This window comes from Pelophylax lessonae (assembly GCF_965119305.1).
Source record: "Pelophylax lessonae genome assembly, chromosome: 3".
Classification (NCBI taxonomy): Eukaryota; Metazoa; Chordata; class Amphibia; order Anura; family Ranidae; genus Pelophylax; species Pelophylax lessonae.
Window position 1 is genome coordinate 248762392 of NC_138770.1, and position 20314 is coordinate 248782705.

Below are 20314 nucleotides of genomic sequence, written 5' to 3' on the forward strand. Positions count from 1 at the left end.
AAGCTTGCATTTAGACCTCATGCACACAGGGCGTTTTTTCCCTGCCGCTTTTAGGAACGTCAGGTGTTTTTTTGTGTTCCTCTCTGTTATTCTGTGTCCATGCACATACAGGCTTTTAGGAGCTGTAAGTGGCATAGGCGTTTTTCAAGCTACAAAAATAAACCCCAGGGCCAGCGCGTTCTGGAGCAGCAGCGTTACAGCTGTAAAAATGCCTGATGCGGCTAAACACACAATAACGCATGTTAACATCTAGCAATTTTTAAATTGTAGTAATTGGATTTGAGAGTGGAAAATAGAGGGCAGAAACACTGCTAAATGTGCATTACCACTAGCCCTTTTTCCTGGCGTCTGTACTGGCTCTGCAGCTCGTGTGGTGTTGTGTGGCTTTTTTTTTTATTTTTTAAGGGATTGTAAACGCAGTGCTCACAATCACTGCCAGCCCCTATGCTAGAATAACATGTACTATACAGTGTATGTCTCTCTTCCTCTGATGTATGTGCTACAGAGGGAGGGGCCGAGATCTCCCTCTGATGTCTGCCGGGTGGTCAGCGAGGAGAAATATGGTATTTAGAAGAAGAATTTTAAGCGACATACACTGTATAGGGGGGTGGGGGGGGGAGGAGAATGGCAGAGAAGAACTGCGGATAACGGAGGCACGTAAACTGACCACGGTGTCAGGGCTCAGTAGCTATGATAAACCGTGGTCCATTTGATGGGGGTAAGGGCTTAATAAGGCAGGATCAGCCAGGTATTACAGGTGATAGAAGGTGCGAAATTACAAAGCACAAGCACACTGCTGATATTCATGTTTTAAAGGAACAGGATTCTTCTTCCTCCTCCTTCGTTCTTCCTCCTCCTTCGTTCTTCCTCCTCCTTCGTTCTTCCTCCTCCTTCGTTCTTCTTTCTCTTTCGTTCTTCTTTCTCTTTCGTTCTTCTTTCTCTTTCGTTCTTCTTTCTCTTTCGTTCTTCTTTCTCTTTCGTTCTTCTTTCTCTTTCGTTCTTCTTTCTCTTTCGTTCTTCTTTCTCTTTCGTTCTTCTTTCTCTTTCGTTCTTCTTTCTCTTTCGTTCTTCTTCCTCCTTCGTTCTTCTTCCTCCTTCGTTCTTCTTTCTCTTTCGTTCTTCTTCCTCCTTCGTTCTTCTTCTTCTTCTTCCTCCTTTTTTATTTATTTATTTTTTTAGGGCAACAAACGCTTCAACCGGTTGTTGACCGCTTACCGCATATTTACTGCGGCAGTGTGGCTCTCCTAGGCAAACCGACGTAGGGCTACATCGGTGGGTTGGCGGCAACTAGGGGGTGAGCGTGTGCCGCCGCCGATGCGGTCTCGCCCCCGCCTGTCAGCGGGGAAGCCGATGCAGCGGGCAGGCGACTCCGATTGCCGCTGACACCCGCGATCCTTCCCCACTGAGAGAGAAGAATGGTCAGCTGTTGTAAACACAGACCGTTCTTCTCCCTGGAATGATCATAGAGCCCCTGTGATCCTTCTATATAGTATCACAGATCTCTATGGTCATTCCACAGGTCACCCCCCCCCCCCCCCCCCAGGTACACATTTTAACCCCTTGATCACCTATACTGTTAACCCCTTCCCTGCCAGTGTCATTACAGTAACAGTGCATATTTTTAGCACTGATTACTGTAGTAATGTCACTGGTCCCCCCAAAAGTGTCAAAAATGTCAATCAGGGGTCCGATCTGTCCGCCGCAATGTCGCAGTCCCGCAAAAAATCGAGATTTTTACTTTTTTTTTTTTTTGAGAATGTCATATGGCAGAATGTGAAAAATATAGTATTTTTTCAGAATTGTCGCTATTTTTTTATTTATAGCGCAAAAAATAGAAATCGCACAGGTGATCAAATATTACCAAAAAGCTCTATTTGTGGGAAAAAAAGGACATCAATTTTATTTAGGTACAGCGTCGCACGACCTCGCAATTGTCCGTTAAATTATTGCAGTGCCAAATCGCAAAATATGGCCTTGTCAGTAAGGGGGAAAATCTTCCGGTCCAAAAGTGGTTAACGTCCTGTGTACTGGAGAGTGAGTCCCGGTTCCGTGCCAGTTCCCGTATCGCACCAGAATCAGTGGAACACTGAGATCTGCGAATTGCTGGGGGTGTCAATGTAAAGTTAATGACACCCCCAGATTGGATCGCAGTGCGAACTGTAAAATGGTGCAGGAATCGGATCGAATAGGCGTGAACACCTATGCGATCCGATTCCAGTGCGAACCAAAAAAAGGGTCCTGCACATTTTGTTGCGAATGCGATTCAATTTTAGCCATACATTTTGTATGGCTAAAATTGCATCGCACAGACATTGCATGTGATCTCCACAGTAATGCGGTGCGAATCACATGCAATGTCTGGCATCGCACTAGTGTGAACCGGCACTGAAAGCCCACAGGAGGCTGACTACACATTTCCAGCATCCACCCTGCTTTGAAGGAAAGAATAGAGGTTAACTGACACATGCTCTGTTAGTGGGACATGTTGGACACTGACCAAAGACTTACAGGTTGTAGTCCAAACCACCAAAATGTGTATTTGTTTCCAATCTTTTTATGTCACTGTTTTAAATAGTAAGGCTTTGCCCATTTTCCTTTTTCGAGGGTTTGAGTGTCCATGCACACTGGGCTTACAAAAACACCAGTTCTTTTGCCAGAAATGTATAGAGCATTTTTGTACAGGAGTTTAGGAGCGTTTTTTAGCTTTTTTATTTATTTTTTGTTTATTTTTTCCTGCTAGAAAACTGCTCTCAAAATGCTGAGCTTAACCTTTGCTTCTACACGTCCTAATGTGCATGGACTCATGATAACATCGAGCTGCTTCCACAGGCAAAACGCTAAACTCCTCCTACAAGAAGTCCTTTTTTTTTTTTTTTTTGCAAGTCAGGCAAGTGGAGCCTGACAGAGTATGTTCCTGTTGGTGAAAGTAAAACCAAAACAAAGTCTGGCGCTAAAGGACCAAGACCAATGATCCCTCCATGATGAGAATCAGGGTCAGGTCGGGGACCATAAAGCAGCTGTGTGGGAAATCTGCACCCGGAGCAGTGCTGAAGAGCCAACCAAAACACCAAACTGGCCATCACCACACGCTGCAGATTAGAACAGTCTTCACCACAGCATCATCCTGGTTGGTCTAGTTACAGCTGACAGCATGCCAGAGGAATCCATCTTCTGGGTCTTTGCCTTGTTTTGGTTCACCAGTGTGGTTAAGGGGAGCTCTGCATTTTTTTACTACTTACTGACACATTGTTCACTCAGGGGTGGTTTCCAATAAACTTTTCCTTGATTTATCATTCACGCTGGTGTAATACATACTGACCACTCTGTACACAGCTGCCATCCATATTTTACAACAGTGGGTCCAATCAGCGCTTTTTTGGGTGGTTCATGTTGGTAAAAGCACTGCCCACCAGCAGGGACATAATAGTAGAAAAAGCAGTCTGGGGCCAGCCTCGATGTTAGAACCAGCTGCTCCTATGAACACTTGCCAATGTTGACTTCACAGCAAAGGACCCAGCTGAAATGAAAACATTACAAGTGTACATGTAATCAGTCAGTTTACAGAAAATGGACGCCAACAGATGCTTGTGTCTCCTGAGCCTCTTCTAGGCACACGTTCCTTTTTTTTTTTTTTTTTTTTTTTTTTTTTTTTTTTTTTTTTTTTTAGGCAGCAAAAACAGACCTAATGTACAGATTACAGTAAACCATAACAGACAGTTCTATCCTACAGTACTGTGATAGAGGCTTACTGATTGGCTGTTAGGAACTACTACAGTGTGCAAATCTTTATTGTTCTCCGGACTACACATTTAGGCTCCATGCACACAGGGCGTCATAAAAACGTGCTCCAAAGCTGTTTACTTGACGCCGGGAAACAGCAGCTGTAAAAATGTGCTTTCAGTAGCTTTTTCCACTAGCGTATTGCACGTTTGGCCACAGTAGCTGTTAGCAGTGTTTTTTCTGCCTCCATTCAAAATCAATGGTTCCCTATGGGAGCCTAATGATTTGAATGGAAGTCGCACTGCAGGTCGGATCAGGGTGATCCGACTTGCGGCTCGACCTGCACTGTGAGAATCTTGAGGGGGAACTCCACGCCAAAATGGGGAAAAAAATGGCGTGGGGTTCCCCCCCAGGTTCCAAACCAGGCCCTTCGGGTCTGGTATGGAATTTGAGGGTAGCCCCACGCCAAAAAAATGGCGTGGGGTCCCCCCCAAAATCCATACCAGACCCTTATCCGAGCATGCAGCCCGGCATGCCAGGAAAGGGGAGGGGACGAGCGAGCGGCCCCACCCCCCCTGGATCATACCAGGCCACACGCTCCCTCAACATGGGGGGGTGTGGGTGCTTTGGGGCAGGGGGGCTCTGCACCCCCCACCTCAAAGCACCTTGCCCCCATGTTGATGAGGACAAGGGCCTCATCCCCACAACCCTGGCCGGTGGTTGTGGGGGTCTGCGGGCAGGGGGCTCATCGGAATCTGGAAGCCCCCTTTAACAAGGGGGCCCCCCAGATCCCGGACCCCCTCCCTATGTGAATGGGTATGGGGTACACTGTACCCCTACCCATTCACCCCATAAAAGGCAGTGTGTGCAAATAACAACAGGAGACGTTTTGGAAAGTTTATTAAAAATCTTCATCCCGTCTTCTCCCTCTCTGGTCTTCTGCTCTTTTGCTTCTTGTGTTCTCCTCTCCGGGGTCTTCTCCTCTTTTGCTGTCCGCTCTTCTTGTCTTGTCTTGTCTTCTCCTCTCCTCTCCGGTCTTCTGCTCTTTTGCTGTCGGCTCTTCTTCTTCCTCCAGTCCTCCTCCGACGTCTCCGGCGATTATGCCGGTGTTGTAAAATTTTGTCGGACCCGTGAAAAAATCGGACCTCGTCACTTCCGGGGACAGAGCATCACAAAACAGCTGATGGGAGTCGTCCGTGCGCATGCGCAGAAGACATTTTTCGAGGTTTGGCAAAATTATAACAGAGAGCGGACAGCTGACTGAGAGAAGGCGGGGCTGAGGTGGGACGGAAGACACCGCCGCGTCATCTGCAGAGCTGAATAGAGGAGGCGGGACGGAGGTGCGGCCGTGTAATAAATGCAGGGCTTAAGCGACTCCTTCTGTTATCTTTAGTAATTATCGTATTATTTATCCCTAGGATTTCATTACATTTAGTATTTCTTATTTTGTATTATAGAAATACTAAATGTTATGAAATCCTAAGGATAAATAATACGATAATTACTAAAGATAATAAAACAGAAGGAGTCGCTAAAGTCCTGCATTTATTACACGGCCGCACCTCCGTCCCGCCTCCTCTATTCAGCTCTGCAGATGACGCAGCGGTGTCTTCCGTCCCACCTCAGCCCCGCCTTCTCTCAGTCAACTGCCCGCTATGTGTTATAATTTTACCAAACCAAGATAATGTCTTTATGCGCATGCGAACTTGAGACTACCATCAGCTGTTTCATGACGTAGGATCACCGTAAATGACGAGGTCCGTTTTTTTTCATGGGTCTGAGAAAATTTTAGAACACCGGTCTCCGGACTCTGCAGCTTATTATATAGCCATTAGGGGCGTGGCCGCCAGATGACGTCATCTGGAGACCCCGCCCCCTTATGCCACAGATGACGTCATATGTGACATAAGGGGACGGGGTCTCCCGATGACGTCATCTGGCGGCCACGCCCCCAATGGCTATATAATAAGCTGCAGAGACCGGAGACCGGCATAATCGCCGGAGACGTCGTCGGAGGAGGACCGGAGGAAGAAGAGCCGACAGCAAAAGAGCAGAAGACCGGAGAGGAGAAGACAAGACAAGACAAGAAGAGCGGACAGCAAAAGAGCAGAAGACCCCGGAGAAGGAGAAGACGGGATGAAGATTTTTAATAAACTTTCCAAAACGTCTCCCCATGTTGAGGGCGTGTGGCCTGGTATGATCCAGGGGGGGTAGGGCCGCTCGCTCGTCCCCTCCTCTTTCCTGGCATGCCGGGCTGCATGCTCGGATAAGGGTCTGGTATGGATTTTGGGGGGGGGGGGGGCCCACGCCGAAAATACGGCATGGGGCCCCCCCCAAAATCCATACCAGACCCGAAGGGCCTGGTTTGGAACCTGGGGGGGAACTACCCGGGCTATACCTCCATCTACTTTTCTCATAAGGACAGGGCTGTTTTTGTTCAGGCATTGGCTACCTTGATCACCAACACTTTGGACCTCACAGACCACTAAACCAACAATTTTGAAACCCGTGGACCACTAACATGAATTTTACATGCCTTTTATACACACAATGCTCTGGCTCTCTGCCCCTTCTCCTTGGATCACACTACTGCCTTATACATAGTGCTCCGGTTCTCTGGCAGCTTCTGCGGCCCCTGCACTCTGATTCAAACTGCTGCCTTATACAGACTCCTCATTGGATATCCCCTCCCTTATCCAGCCATGCGCTTGAGCTCAGTCTGTGATAAACTGCCATTGGAAGTCCCCTCCTTCACCTCCCGCTCTCTGCGCTACTCTCAGTGCCCCCTTCTGAGTTCACAGGAGCTGGAAATACAGAGGAGGCATCGAGTATCAATGCGCACTGACAGTGTTGACTGTTAGCGTGCATTGAGAACAACACTGGAAACCACATTGGGAGGTATACACCTGCTACAATGTTGATTTGTGGCAGAACCCCGGGGGGGACCACCAAAATGTTCTCTTGGTCCAGGGACCACTGGTTGGTGACTGCTTGTCTAGGATATACCTCTACATCCTGAACCTAGATACTCACTCAGAGAGGAGAGTCCTGAATGTAATCAAATATATTGTGTGTGCTGCTAGCTGAATGTGTATTTGAGCTTCCTTGATCCTTTTCTGTGGCTCGGATCTTAACCTTTCTTTAACAGGATTTTTTTCAGAAGTTGACCTTGAGGACCATCAAGGGCCGGGTGTCTGCCCCGGCAATCTTCTTGTCAGCGACCCCCCCCCCTCTAGCCACACACTCTTTAGTTCGTAAAACATCCAAGACGTAGGACCACACTCAAGGCAAAATTTGAAATCAATGGTATCCTTTATTCCTCATAGATAAATTCGTACAGACAGTGCATGACACATGTCAGGTTGACGCGTTTCACGATACGAATGATTGCTTACTCGTAACCACACGGCATTATCGCAGTCCCTATTTAGTGGTCCATAGTGATAAAGTGGTTCTTCGTCCCTGTCCATCATTCCTGCCCAAAGTTGTCTCTGACTTCCATTTGATCAAGGACATTGTATTGCCTTCCTTGTGTCCCAAGCCGGCTCATCCCAAGGAATTTGCTTTGCATACTTTGGATGTGGTTTGTGCGATTCTGGTGTATCTGGCAGCTACTGAGTCATTTCTGAAGTCAGACTCGCTTTTTGTGGTTACGGACGGACCAAGAAAAGGGCTGGTCGCTTCTTCGGCTACCATCTCCAGATGGATCAGACAGACGGTGACTCGGGCCTATTCCATTAAAGGTCAGGTTCCACCTTTCCCTGTCATGGTGCATTCAACTCAGGCTAATTGCTTCTTGGGCCTTCCGTCATCAGGCATTAATATCGCAAGTTTGCAAGGCCACTTGGTCGTCTGTGCATATCTTCACAAAATTCTATATGGTACATACTTTGGCATCTGCGAATGCTTCTTTTGGCCGTAAAGTTTTGCAGGCTGCTGTTTAAGAGGAGTGTTTTTATTTAACCTTTTTCAGACTGGGCCCCTGTCCCCTGGTTAAGGCTCCTGTGTCCTGGTTAGGGGTTTTTATATTGTAGCCTTGGGTTATTTTTCCCAACCCTTCATTTTACTTTTGGCACTGCTTTTGGACATCCCAGTAGTTATGATTTATTGAGCGATGTGTTCGTCGATGAACGAAAGAAAATGGGATTTTTGTACTTACCGTAAAATCCATTTCTCTGAGTTCATTGACGGACACCGCACCCACCCCTCTATGGAGTTCTGATACTTCTAATACTGCTTGCTACTAAACTGATTGCCTAGAGCAGAGAGGGGCTTATATACTAAGCTGAGGACGGCCCATGGGCATAGCCATGTGTTTTTGTTTTGCCTAGTCCTACTACTGGAGGAGGCAATATAACCCAGTAGTTATGTTTTATGCAGCACTGTCTGTCGAACTCAGAGAAATGGATTTTACAGCAAGTACAAAAATCCCATTTTTCTTTCGTTCATTGACGGACACAGCTCCAGAATCTTCTTAACCATTGAGTTATGCTGCCCCCTATAGGAGTAGGACACTAGGCAGGAAAAAGCTTTAACACGCCTATGGGACAATCCCACGGGATTTACTTCCACACTCTGCTATAGGCATTCAGTTTTGTTCTGCCTAGTCAGGAGTAAGGACCTAGTTCCTTGCTGGGATCTCTGGTCCTAGCATTTTTTTCCTTTTTTATATGGAATTTTTTCCTCTTTTTTTTTTTTTTATTATTTTCTGTCCCTGTGAGAACTACAATCAACTGCTGGACTGGCGATGGAATGTATATTCTAGATCCTTAAGGTCTCCCTAGTCCAGCCAGCAAGCGCGCACAGGCTGCGACATAGCCCTACTTGACGGGGGCTGGCCTGGCCTGCGAGTTAAACCTCTCACGAGGGCACATACGACCTGGTCCCGGCCTGAGTCGCAGCATTCAGATGGTGCAGTAATCTGCCCGGAGCGGTGCCCATCCGGTTCCATGGTGTGGTAAGTAGTGTCCCCCCCCCTCTCCTCTGGTGATCTTTTGGGGTGGACGTGGGCCTCTCTCTGGGACAATCGGACCCCTGGGTTCCCCACCCTTTCCCCCTGCCCCTCTAAATGGTCACTGTGAGTCTTTTGTCCCCCCCCCCCGGGTGCGTTTTGTGAGCTGGGCTTACCACGTGCTCTTATGGGGGGGGGGGTTGGCTGTGTAGTTGCTGCTGGCCAAGCTGCTGACCAGTTTTTTCCTAGGGCGCAACGGGGGGGGGGGGGGCGTTTGAGCAGGGTTCCCTGCCATCCTGGGGGTTGGTGACTAGGGCAGGGATTTCCTCGGGCTCCCTGCGGCGGTTGTTGGCTGGGGGAGCAGATGTTTTACCATCCGCGGGTATGTGCCTCACATGGCTGGATCCAGCCTAAAATGTAGGCGCTACTTTGCGGCCTACTCCGCGGAACCTATGTGAGGCGGCCCCTGTGAGGATGGCTGAGGCTACTGCCTCCCATGTGGGCATCTGCCTTCCCCTCCATTGCCCTGGGTAGTCGGATTCGCTGGGGCTTGTGTCCTGGTGGCGGGACAGCCTCAAAATTTAGGCCACTGCTTGGAGGGCGGCCTTAGTGGGTTTAGCTGAAGCCCCCAACTTCCCCCCTTTGGCATCTGCCGGCTGGGCCCTCCCAAAAATATAGGCCGCTGCTTCCGGCCTACTGGGCCATATGGTCAGCTTGGAACCTCCCTTGAACCGACAGTCTTGCCGCCATTATTGCGTGAGCGGTGGTACCCTGCCTGCATGTCCGCGTCACGGTGGGTGGCCCACCTTTAACCTCCCTGGCAGTATTCCCAAGTGTGGCTCGGGGTTAATATACAGTGCCAAAAGCAGTAACCCCGAGCCACACTCGGCATTACCCCACAATCGCACTTACCTTCCACTGCGATTCCCCTGCCGTCCTCCAGCCATCCTCCAGTTGTCCTCGCTGTGTGATCATTGCATGCATTCCCTTTTCCCGCCTATTTTGACAAAATTGTCGTGAGTCAGTGTTGTCCTCGCTGTGTGATCGGCTGATGCTGTCACCTGTCTTCCGGTTCCCTTCTTTGCGAGCGCCACAATGCAGGGTGGTGGAACTGGCGGGAGATTTAAAAAAAAAAAATGAAACAAAATGACATGATACAAGTACCCGCAGCTCCCCAAAAGGGGCAAATGCATTCCCTTTTCCCGCCTATTTTGACAAAATTGTCGTGAGTCAGTGACAAAATTGTCGTGAGTCAGTGTTGTCCTCGCTGTGTGATCGGCTGATGCTGTCACCTGTCTTCCGGTTCCCTTCCTTGCGAGCGCCACAATGCAGGGTGGTGGAACTGGCGGGAGATTTAAAAAAAAAAATGAAACAAAATGACATGATACAGTGTAATCTGTTAGGATTACAACTTTGTATCACGCCATTTCACCACAGGTTTTCACCTAGTGGCTTTTCCAGTGCCCTGCCTACACTTTTGCAGTTCTTTGTGCCTGGAAAATTGAGAATGTCCAGCGACAGTGAATCGGAATTATTTGAAGAACTGAGTGATAGTGACTTGTGGGAAAATTTGTCATCCGGTACTAAAAGTGACGACAGCGACGATTCTGCGAATGAGCTCAGTGATGTATGAACTTGGTGCTCTATTGACAGCGGTACGCATCAGGCAGCGCCCCCAAGATTTTTATTTACTGGAGCACCTGCTATGAAAGTTGACATTGACCATGACAACCCTTTGGCATACCTACAATTATTTCTGATCGATGAGGTTATTGAAAAATAGTTACCAAGACAAACCAGTAAAAAGAGCAACAATTGGCTACGCATCCGAAGTTTGCAAGATGCAGAAAGTGGGAACCAGTGACCAAAGATGACATTTGGAAATTTCTGGGCCTAATAATTCTTCAAAGAGTGGTGGGGAAACCCCTGCAGAAGTGGTATTGGACAACCAATACATAACTTGCCACTCCATTCTTTGGCACGATCATGTCACAGTACAGATTCTCCCTCATAATGAAATATCTCCACTTCGAATTTGATGAAATGTAAGCATTACAGGCCTAAAATATAAAACGGATTTCCATGCAAAACAATGTACCGCTTTCAGATAAAAAAATTCTGACATAATCAGACTGCCAGGGAGGTTAAAGGGGGCTATGTTCTTTATGTTCTCTATGGTGGGCTCTTAAGGCGACCCCCCCCCCTTGTCTTTTGTGGGGTCTCAGGTGGTCCATTTGTGGACCCTTGGCCGGCATCCCCTTGCAGAATAGCAGTCGGCGGTCTCCCCTGATTGTTATGTTTCGGGGTGAGCTTAGTATTTAGCGACCCTACGGAGTCTGCGTCAATGCACTTAGAGTGCTCTGATAGTAAGTATGAATCCTCTTCTACTGCAGCTGCACATGAAACAGTTCTGGTGGATGCACTGATTGTATCGGTGCAGGCAATTTTAAAAATTGAGGATGCTGCTGCGTCGGAGGCGCCGGTCCATTTTGGTACCCGCAGCTCCCCAAAAGGGGCAAATGCATTCCCTTTTCCCGCCTATTTTGACAAAATTGTCGTGAGTCAGTGACCTAAACGCAATGGGTTGGTGCCTAAGTGTTTCGCTAGACCGTATCCCTTTTGAAGAGCCCCCCCTTAAAAAGTGGACAGTCCCAACTGTGGTGGATTCTCAGGTTCCAGGCTGAATAAATCCACTCTAATGTGGTGGAGGAGTCTCCGGCTTTTAAAGACCCCTTTGACAAGGGAGCCGAGACGTTGGTCCGCCACATGTTTACTGTGGCCGGTTCGGTCCTTAGGCCGGTGTTCACCATAGCATTGGTGTCCCAGATTTTAAAGGAGTGGGCAAAGCTTTTGCGCCAGGATCTGGAGGGGGAACAGCTTCTCCCTGCCCTTGCAGAGCTGGCGGACCAGTTGGTCCAGGGGTTGCAGTTTGTCTGTGATGCCCCTCTGGGGGCAGCTCCCTTCGTTTCTAGGCTGTCCTTGACAAGAGTGGCCCTTCAGCGCATGATATGGATGATATCATTAAGGGTCTTACAAGGGAGAAGAGTACTCTTCTTCCACAGGCTGCCAGGGGCAAGGAGTTTTGTCGCAGATGTGGGCCCTTTTTTCTTTCTTGGCTCATAATGCAGCCTTTTTCGTCTCTCGGGATCTCAAGACAAAGGATCTAAGTCTGTCAGGACCTCCGGAGGTTCCAAGAGGACCTGGTCTAGTAAGCCAAGGGTGGATTTTTCCAGACCTGCAGACAAGACCTCTTCTGCCTGAAGGAGCACCCTCACCCGTGTCTGAGATGGGCGGGGGGGGGGGGGCATCTTTGTTTCTTTCCAAACCCATTGACCTCCCTGATTCAAGACGGGGGTCCACGAGCTGATTCGGTCCGGCTACAAGATCAAGTTTCGGTCTTATCCTCCAGTGAGTTTCTTTCCTTCCAGCCTGCGTTTGTCCCCAGACCATCTGCGGGGTCTCTTCAGGGCCGTGCAAGACTTTCTATTACAAGAGGTGTTGATCTGGTTCCAAAATCGGAATGTTTTAGAGGTTTCTACTAGTCAAACCTGTTTACAGTTCCCCATAAGGAAGGCAAGGTACGTCCAATCCTGGACCTCAGGGCTTTGAACCGAATGAAGGCTTTGTCTGAATGAAGACAGTGTTGCCTTCCCTGTGTCCTAAGCCTAAACATCCTAGGGGAATTGCCTTGCACTCCTCTGGATGTGGGTCGGGTGCTCAGGGTGTACCTTGTGGCAACTGAGTCGTTTAGGAAATTGGCCCTACAGTTTTTTGTCCTTACGGATGGACCTTGCAAAGGGTTGGTCGCATCTGCCGCAACCATTTCCAGATGGAAAAGACAGGCCGTGGTGCAGGCCTATTCCATCAAGGGACAGGTTCCTCCGTTCCCTGTTAATGCGCTTTCTACACGGGCGCTTACTGCTGCAAGTACAGAAAAAAAATGGGATTTTTGACTTATAGTAAAATGTATTTCTCTGATGTCTATTGACGGAAACAACACCCACCACTCTGTGGAGTTGTAATTCTTCTGACACTGCTTGTAACTAAACTGAGTGCCTATAGCAGAGAGAGGGAGTATACCACCTGGCACTGCCCATGGGCGTAGCCAGACTTTTTTTTCATGCCTAGTGTCCTACTCCTAGGGGGGCAGCATAACCCAACAGTTATGAAGATCTGAAGCTGTGTCCGTCAATGAACATCAGAGAAATGGATTTTATGGTGTCAAAAATCCCATTTTTTTTTTTCTGTACTTGCCGCAATTTTTAGGGATAAAACACTGAGAAATGTGCAAGCATTGTGGAGGTATACTGTGTGGTGTTTTTTTTTTCTACACAATTTTTATACTAAGGCTTTTTATTACAGATTTTTTTTTTTTTTCCAAGTGTATGTAAAATGCCTTGTACAGCAAGCTTATATTTTCGTCCTTTATCACAACCCCTTTCTCCATCCAAAACATTGAGTCATTTCTAACAAATGCCTGCAAGATTTGCTCACTGGAGAGTACAGTTTTACTGATCCAGTTCTGGAATGGTTACAGATGGTCTGAAGATGTCGTGTGAACTATTAGGAAGACTCACAAATCTCCAAATCCTACACAGCTACTCTAATCCTTTTTGGTCTGGGCATTACATGGACCTCTCAAGGACATTCCTTTTCTGTCGCTGAGAAGTCAAGTGCTGCATTTTCCTTTTACTTAGGAAGACGCTCCAGCTGAAGTGTGAATATTTTCCCAGTCCCAGATGGTGGGCAGACTGGAACACATTTTCCTGTGTTCCATGCAGGTTTTCTTTTACTGCCAGACTTTGTCAACGCGTCTGCTTTCTCTTGTGCTTTAATATGGATGTAAGTTTTCAGTTTTAAAAGGGAGTTTGTTTCATTTGCCAGAAGTGGATATTCTAGTCCATACCCTTCCATCTAGAAAGCCGAAAGGCTGTGCTGTGGCTTTGGCAGTACTGTGATACGCTTCTATTATGTCAGTTGATGTTGATATAATTGCCCCCCTGAAAAAACTTTGTTGGACTGGGGTATCCAGTGCCCACCAGAGAGCCCACCTTTGTGGCCGTGGTGGTCTTGGCTTACTATGATTTATGGTTTATATGATGTATGGTTGAATAGGCATGGTTTAATGGCCCGTACACAAGATCCAAAAATCGGATGACAGATTGTCCCTTTTTCTTTCTAATCACATATCGAAAATAAAGAGGTTACTAAAAATACGAAAATTCTCATACAACAGAATAAAAAATCAGAAGTGATCTAATGTGTTGTAGTGTATTTGTATTGTATTTTTGAAAGAAAAATGTACTGATTAAATGAAAATTGTATGATCTGGTATTGTACGCCAAAATTTTTACATGCTTGTCCAATCAGAGAATATTATAAGAAATGTCGTGTTCGGTTCTCGAAGGCTGTGTAAGAATGATTAGATTATTGTACGATCGCTTCGAAAGCAGAATTGTTCATCCGATCATGTGTAGGAACCATTACAGGGGTGGTAAACTTTTGGGGGGATTTATTAATAAATATTTTGAGCAAGAATTCAAACTATTTTCACTCAGGATTCAAATTGTTAGAAAAATATATGAATCTTGGGGGAATATTTGTATTAATCCTTGGTTAAAAAAAAAAACCTATCGTATAAATAGACTCCTTTTTAGGGAGTTTAAGAAAAGGGCCAGTTTAAAAAAAATACTTAAGATTAAAAAAAAAAAAAAAAAAGGTTTTTAGCTTTTTTATCTTTACTGCTGAACTCTCCTGCAGTTCAGTATTAGTGCTCACATTATACAAAAACTGACTGTAACTGCCAATTATTTTACAAAAGATTAGGCCATGGTTCACACCAGTGCGATTTGACATGCACAGTTTAAAATTGTACGACAAGTCACACTCCATTGTGGCAATAGAATCGTTCAAATTGTTGTGACTTTTAAAAAGGTTCCTGCACTACTTTACTTTTTTTTTTTTTTTTTTTGCAATTTCATTGCGATTTGCATTGACTTCTGTTAAATGAAGCCGCAATGGAATCGGAGATCTAAATAGTACTGATCTGCCGCTTTGAAATCCCGCTGAAGTAGCGTGATTTCAAAGCCGCACTGATGTTAACCTGGGCTTATAGAGAATGGTAATTCATATTATTGTTTGTTGAAAAAATACTGTAAAGCTGATCACTTTCAGAAATTACACTGAGGCAGGCCATATATTCAGTTTTCTTAAACGACGGGTCGAAGGAAGGAAAATTTATTCATTCCACGATCAGTGTTGATTGGGGGGGGGGGGGGATTCCTCCCACAACCCTATTGTGTTCTGCTGGCAGGGAGCAGTAATCTCACACATAAAAATCAAACAAGCTGGTTCTACTGAAGTTGATCACTGAATTGACTTCAGTACAACCAGCCTGCCCAGAGAAGGACCGAAATTTAATATAGTTCCTGCTGAACTGAATTTCAGTCTGTCTATGGCCGGCTTTAGGCTCTGAGCATGCTAGTAGAGTTTATCTAAGAACATGCCGGTTAAAGTTTACATACCCCTTCCTTCTATTAGTAGAGCTGCTCATCACGGACAAAACACATTTTTTTCTTTTTGTATTGCTGTGTCATTAAAGTCTTGCCCTGGAGTGATTTTTGTCTCTGATCTAGAGCTGCAACAACACAGTAGGGTTGATTTACTAAAACCCCTCTCTTCTTTCTTTCTTCTCACTTTCTTTTCTATCTTCTTCTCTCTTCCTTTTTTATCCTTTTTTTTTTCCCCCTCCAAAATGTTTTATTTTTTTTTTTTTTTATCACACCAGATCAGTGAACTCCTTGGCGGTACCCTGGGAGTCCAGACTCCACCTGATGGAAGAGACATGGTTGGCCTGTAATGTTCCTTTTTGAACTGGATCCTGCTGTGGGTGCTCCCGTTGGCACGCAGTGCAGTGTGTGGAGTTAGTCTTAGGTTGCTTTTTATAGGTTAGGAGTCGTGGTCCGCCTGCGTATCCCTTCTTAATGCACACCCTGCCTCTTCCTCTTTGGACTTTGGCCAGTCAACATTTCCTGGCTCTCCTATATGAAGATACATTATTAGTAGTTGCAGATTCTGGGTCACAGGTGTGACATCACCATCCTGCCTCTCCATCTTCTCTTTCTTTTCTGGTTAGAGCCCGTTTATGCTGTTCTGAAGTGAGTAGTACACACAGTTGTAGGAAATCTTCAGTGTCTTGGCAATTTCTCACATGGAATAGTCTTCATTTTTCAGAACAAGAATAAACTGTCGAGTTTCAGAAGAAAGTGCTCTTTTTCTGGCCATTTTGACAGTATAATCAAACCCACAAATGCTGATGCTCCAGATACTTAACTAGCTCAAAGGAAGGCCAGTTTTATAGCTTCTCTAATCAGCACAACAGTTTTCAGCTATGCTAACATAATTGCACAAGGGTTTTGTAATCATTAGAACACAGGAGTGATGGTTGCTGGAAGTGGGCCTCTGTACACCTATATAGAAGTGGGCCTCTGTACACCTATATAGATATTCCATTAAAAATCAGCCGTTTCCAGCTAGAATAGTCATTTACCACAATAACAATGTCTAGACTGTATTTCTGATTACTGTTATCTTCATTGAAAAAAAAAAAAACAGTGCACAAGGGTTTTGTAATCATTAGAACACAGGAGTGATGGTTGCTGGAAGTGGGCCTCTGTACACCTATATAGAAGTGGGCCTCTGTACACCTATATAGATATTCCATTAAAAATCAGCCGTTTCCAGCTAGAATAGTCATTTACCACAATAACAATGTCTAGACTGTATTTCTGATTACTGTTATCTTCATTGAAAAAAAAAAAAAACAGTGCACAAGGGTTTTGTAATCATTAGAACACAGGAGTGATGGTTGCTGGAAGTGGGCCTCTGTACACCTATATAGAAGTGGGCCTCTGTACACCTATATAGATATTCCATTAAAAATCAGCCGTTTCCAGCTAGAATAGTCATTTACCACAATAACAATGTCTAGACTGTATTTCTGATTACTGTTATCTTCATTGAAAAAAAAAAAAACAGTGCTTTTCTTTCAAAAATTATAACATTTCGAAGTGACCCCAAACTTTTTAACGGTAGTGTATGCGATCTGATTCATGTTCTAACTGACAGTTCGCACTGCGATATGTGAACTAATCTGGGGGTGTTGTTAACTTTTGTATTGACACCCCCAGTGATTTTCATGTGGCAGTGTGAACTGCCTGCAAGTTGAATGCACTTCGGGAACCCGCAGTGGATTTGCAGGGTTCCCGTATCGCATATATGTGTGGACTTAGGCTTGGTTCATACTGGGGAGACTTGTCAAGTGACTTGGCTTCATTCAGTGCAATGGAACAGTTCTAATCAGAGCATCTCAAGTTGCTCTTAGAAAATGGTTCCTGCACTACTTGGGGGCAACTTCAGAGCAGCATGCATTGACTTCTATTAAGTTGTTTACAAGCTGCGCTGAAGTCGCCGCTGTGCAGGGCGGCTTCAAAGCCGGGCGACTTTGAAGCCGCTCCAGTGTGAACCAAGCCTAATGCATACCATATTTTATTATTTAGTAAGTTTTGCCAGCAACTGAATGAATTATTAATGAAGTGTACTAGTGCACTGCTCAACTAAAGTTCAATATGGACTGCATACCAGACTGGTTGTTTGTGTTTTTTTGTTTTGTTTTGTGGAAGATGATTTAAATATTATTTATCAATGTTTTTTGAGATTTAGTCCCCGTTCACATAGCAGCGACGCTACTTCCCGGGGCGACCTCAGAGGTCGCGGCGCGCTGCTCGCCCCGCGACCTCGGAACGGCCGGCACGGACTTCATAACATTGAAGTCTATGACGGTCGCTCCGGGTCGCCCCAAAGAAGCTCCGGACCCTTTTTCTAAGTCGGAGCGACTTGTGTCGCTCCTATTAGAACGGGTCCGCAGCTTCCCTATGGAAGGCGACCTACGGCGACCCAGTGTGAACGGGGACTTGGGTTTTAATTATTAAATATGCTTTGTTCTTTATTGAAAACATATATCTGGTATTGAAAAATGGATGTCCATTAGAACGGGCAGGGCTCATGCACAGTGGGCTTAAACTCTGCTTTTATAGTTGTTTTGGCTTTTTTTTTTTTTCTACCTGTAAATACACCTCTGTTACCCTATGTGTCCATACACACATTGACTTTGACAGGCAATTTAGAAGAGAAGCGTTTTACAGGCAGGAAAAAAAAAAAACCCAATCACCAGCATGTTAAGGAGACATGCTTTTGGGCAGTAAAAATGTGGAACGCACCTAAACGCTAGGTACGTTTTAGGTGTATTTGCATGTTCATGCATTCTAATGGCCAAAATAAATTAATATTCTGGATAATAGAATGCATAATAATTGTGTGTGCAGTACGCAGCTTTTACCTCTTCGTGCAGAGGAACTGAGCAAACCCTTAGTGTGCATGAGATCATAAAAAAAGTAATCGGATGTGAATATGTGTGTAATATATTGAGTGATGATATAGTGTGTGTGTGTGTGTGTGTGTGTGTGTGTGTGTATATATGTGTTTGTGTGTGTGTGTGTGTGTATATATATATATATATATAAGTATTATATATATCTGTGTGTATAGTATATTCATTGCAGTTGTATACAATTTTGTTTTCATAGGGATCCATTCCGTGCACACCAAGAACATGTCAGACAGATGATGAGAAGCTTCTCTGATCCCTTTGGCCGGGATCCCTTCTTCAGTATCACAGATGGCAGATCTCATGGCCGAAGAGGGCAGAACCCTTCCCAGGTGGCTCTGAGAGAAGATCACAGGGTAGGCATTTCCTGAAATCACAGTGCTGTCATCAGCTTAGATTTTATAGCCAGATTCATTTCAAAGACCTGATTGTTAGCTTAGGTATACACTGCCAGCGGTAATGTCAACCTTTAACTGCCCCGATTTGCTCTTTTCTTTCCTAGAGATTTAATCCACAGCTATTTTCACCCTGTACTATTCCTATAACAGTTTAATACTTGTTAGTTCAGCTCTTTTAACTGTTTATCTGCCTAGAAAGCACATAATTACAGTTACAGACACTGATGTACAAGTTTAGCACTGTTGAGCCTGTACGACAGATGTCAATTCCTATACTTCTGGCTGTGTAACTGATAAAAGCAAGCCTGGCATTCTTCCATCTGCTATATATAGTGTGCCAAAACCCTTTGCTGAAAGCAACTTTTGTGGTTCAAACACATGAATGTTTTTCCTTACAAAAAATGATAGGTAAACCACACAGACAGCATGGGAAAGTTTGGTTAGGAGCAGGTTAATTTAAGGGGTAGTAGTAGTTTCATCAGCCCCATGGAACTTATGACCTTAAGAATAAAGACACTGCAGGGGTTGTTGGAACCCTGCCAGGTGCTGATACTGTAACCTGAACTTACTTATCTGTAGCTCAATAAATGGGCAGTCATCTGCAGGTCAAAAAGAAAATGTGTGAAATGTGTTCCCCATCATCGCACCTTAAACTCAAGCAAGTATATGTATATACATGTGTGTGTATGTTATGAATAAATGCATTTCGATATTTGTAAAAACACTGTAGGAAGCACAATTGAGCCATCCTAAAACAGAAGTTACAAAATGTATATTAATCGAATGTACGTTTTGACTGGGACTTGCTAATCAAGTAATAATATAGCAGTTATTGATTTAAAGATTGATGAAGCTATATGTAGAACAATGCTATCTATGTACAGTATATGAGCTGTACAAAGAGACATATTGCTGTAGTGATCATTTAGATAGGCTTTAATAAGAGAGTGCCTTGCTCAATGTACAATATGCTATATGTTTCTTCTTTTTAGTGAGGTTAGCAATCAGAGATGGTTACTGTATCTGACACATTGGGTTCTGCTTTTCACTTACAAATGCATACAATTTGTCTTTCCTGAATCTACAATTTTGTAGTTTCCTCAGTACATATATGGTTCAGATATAAACATGATTTCCTTAAAATAGGCTTAATTTGCCTACTATTCATTCCTTTAAAGTGGACCTATAGTGAAATTGTAAATTGCGAAAGAAAATACTTTCCTGTCCTGCAGAAAATGCTATTCTGGGCTCCTATTGCAGCAGGTTACTTTACCAAATGCTAGTGGTCAGGTTCTCGGCCTTAAATATGTTCTTTGCTGGTCTTAGTGTCCCTAGAGTTGACATGTTTTTTGAAGATAGCCAGCTGTGATTCCTTGTGGCTTCACAGCTGGCTGCCCATTGCACACGCGCAAGGCACACTGCACTTTGTGAATGTCCAGCAGCCTTCTGGGACCTGTGATGTGTCTTAGAAGGTTGCGTAATGAGGGGATGAGAACTTCCGGTCCGACTGGAAGTGGGAGCGGGTACCTGTCAAAACTAGGTACCTGCCTGCCCCCTGAAAAAAAAGTGCCAAAAAAAAATAGTACAGTAGGGAGAGAGTAGCGCATAAATCAAGATTTCTGCTTGAAGTTCCGCTTTAAATGAACGGAAGGATCAGACATTGGGCTGATCACCTTCTCTGAATGAAAAGCCAAGCATGGTCATGTTAAGGGTAGAGGTGGACACACTCAATTGTCCACACTCAACACAACACAGGGTGCTTTTCTCTTACATCCTGGCTTATCATTACATTACATTTTA

General features: G+C 45.2%; 1 protein-coding gene across 2 annotated transcripts in view; it reads left to right on the forward strand.

Annotated features, from left to right (window-relative positions):
- The window catches only part of MLF1 (myeloid leukemia factor 1), a 181615-nt gene that overhangs the window by 69915 nt on the left and 91386 nt on the right, over positions 1-20314 (forward strand). For both annotated transcript variants that reach the window (XM_082248600.1, XM_082248601.1), the window contains exon 2: positions 18316-18472. In XM_082248600.1, the coding sequence (XP_082104726.1) occupies positions 18316-18472 (157 nt within the window). The remainder of the gene's footprint in view (positions 1-18315; positions 18473-20314) is intronic.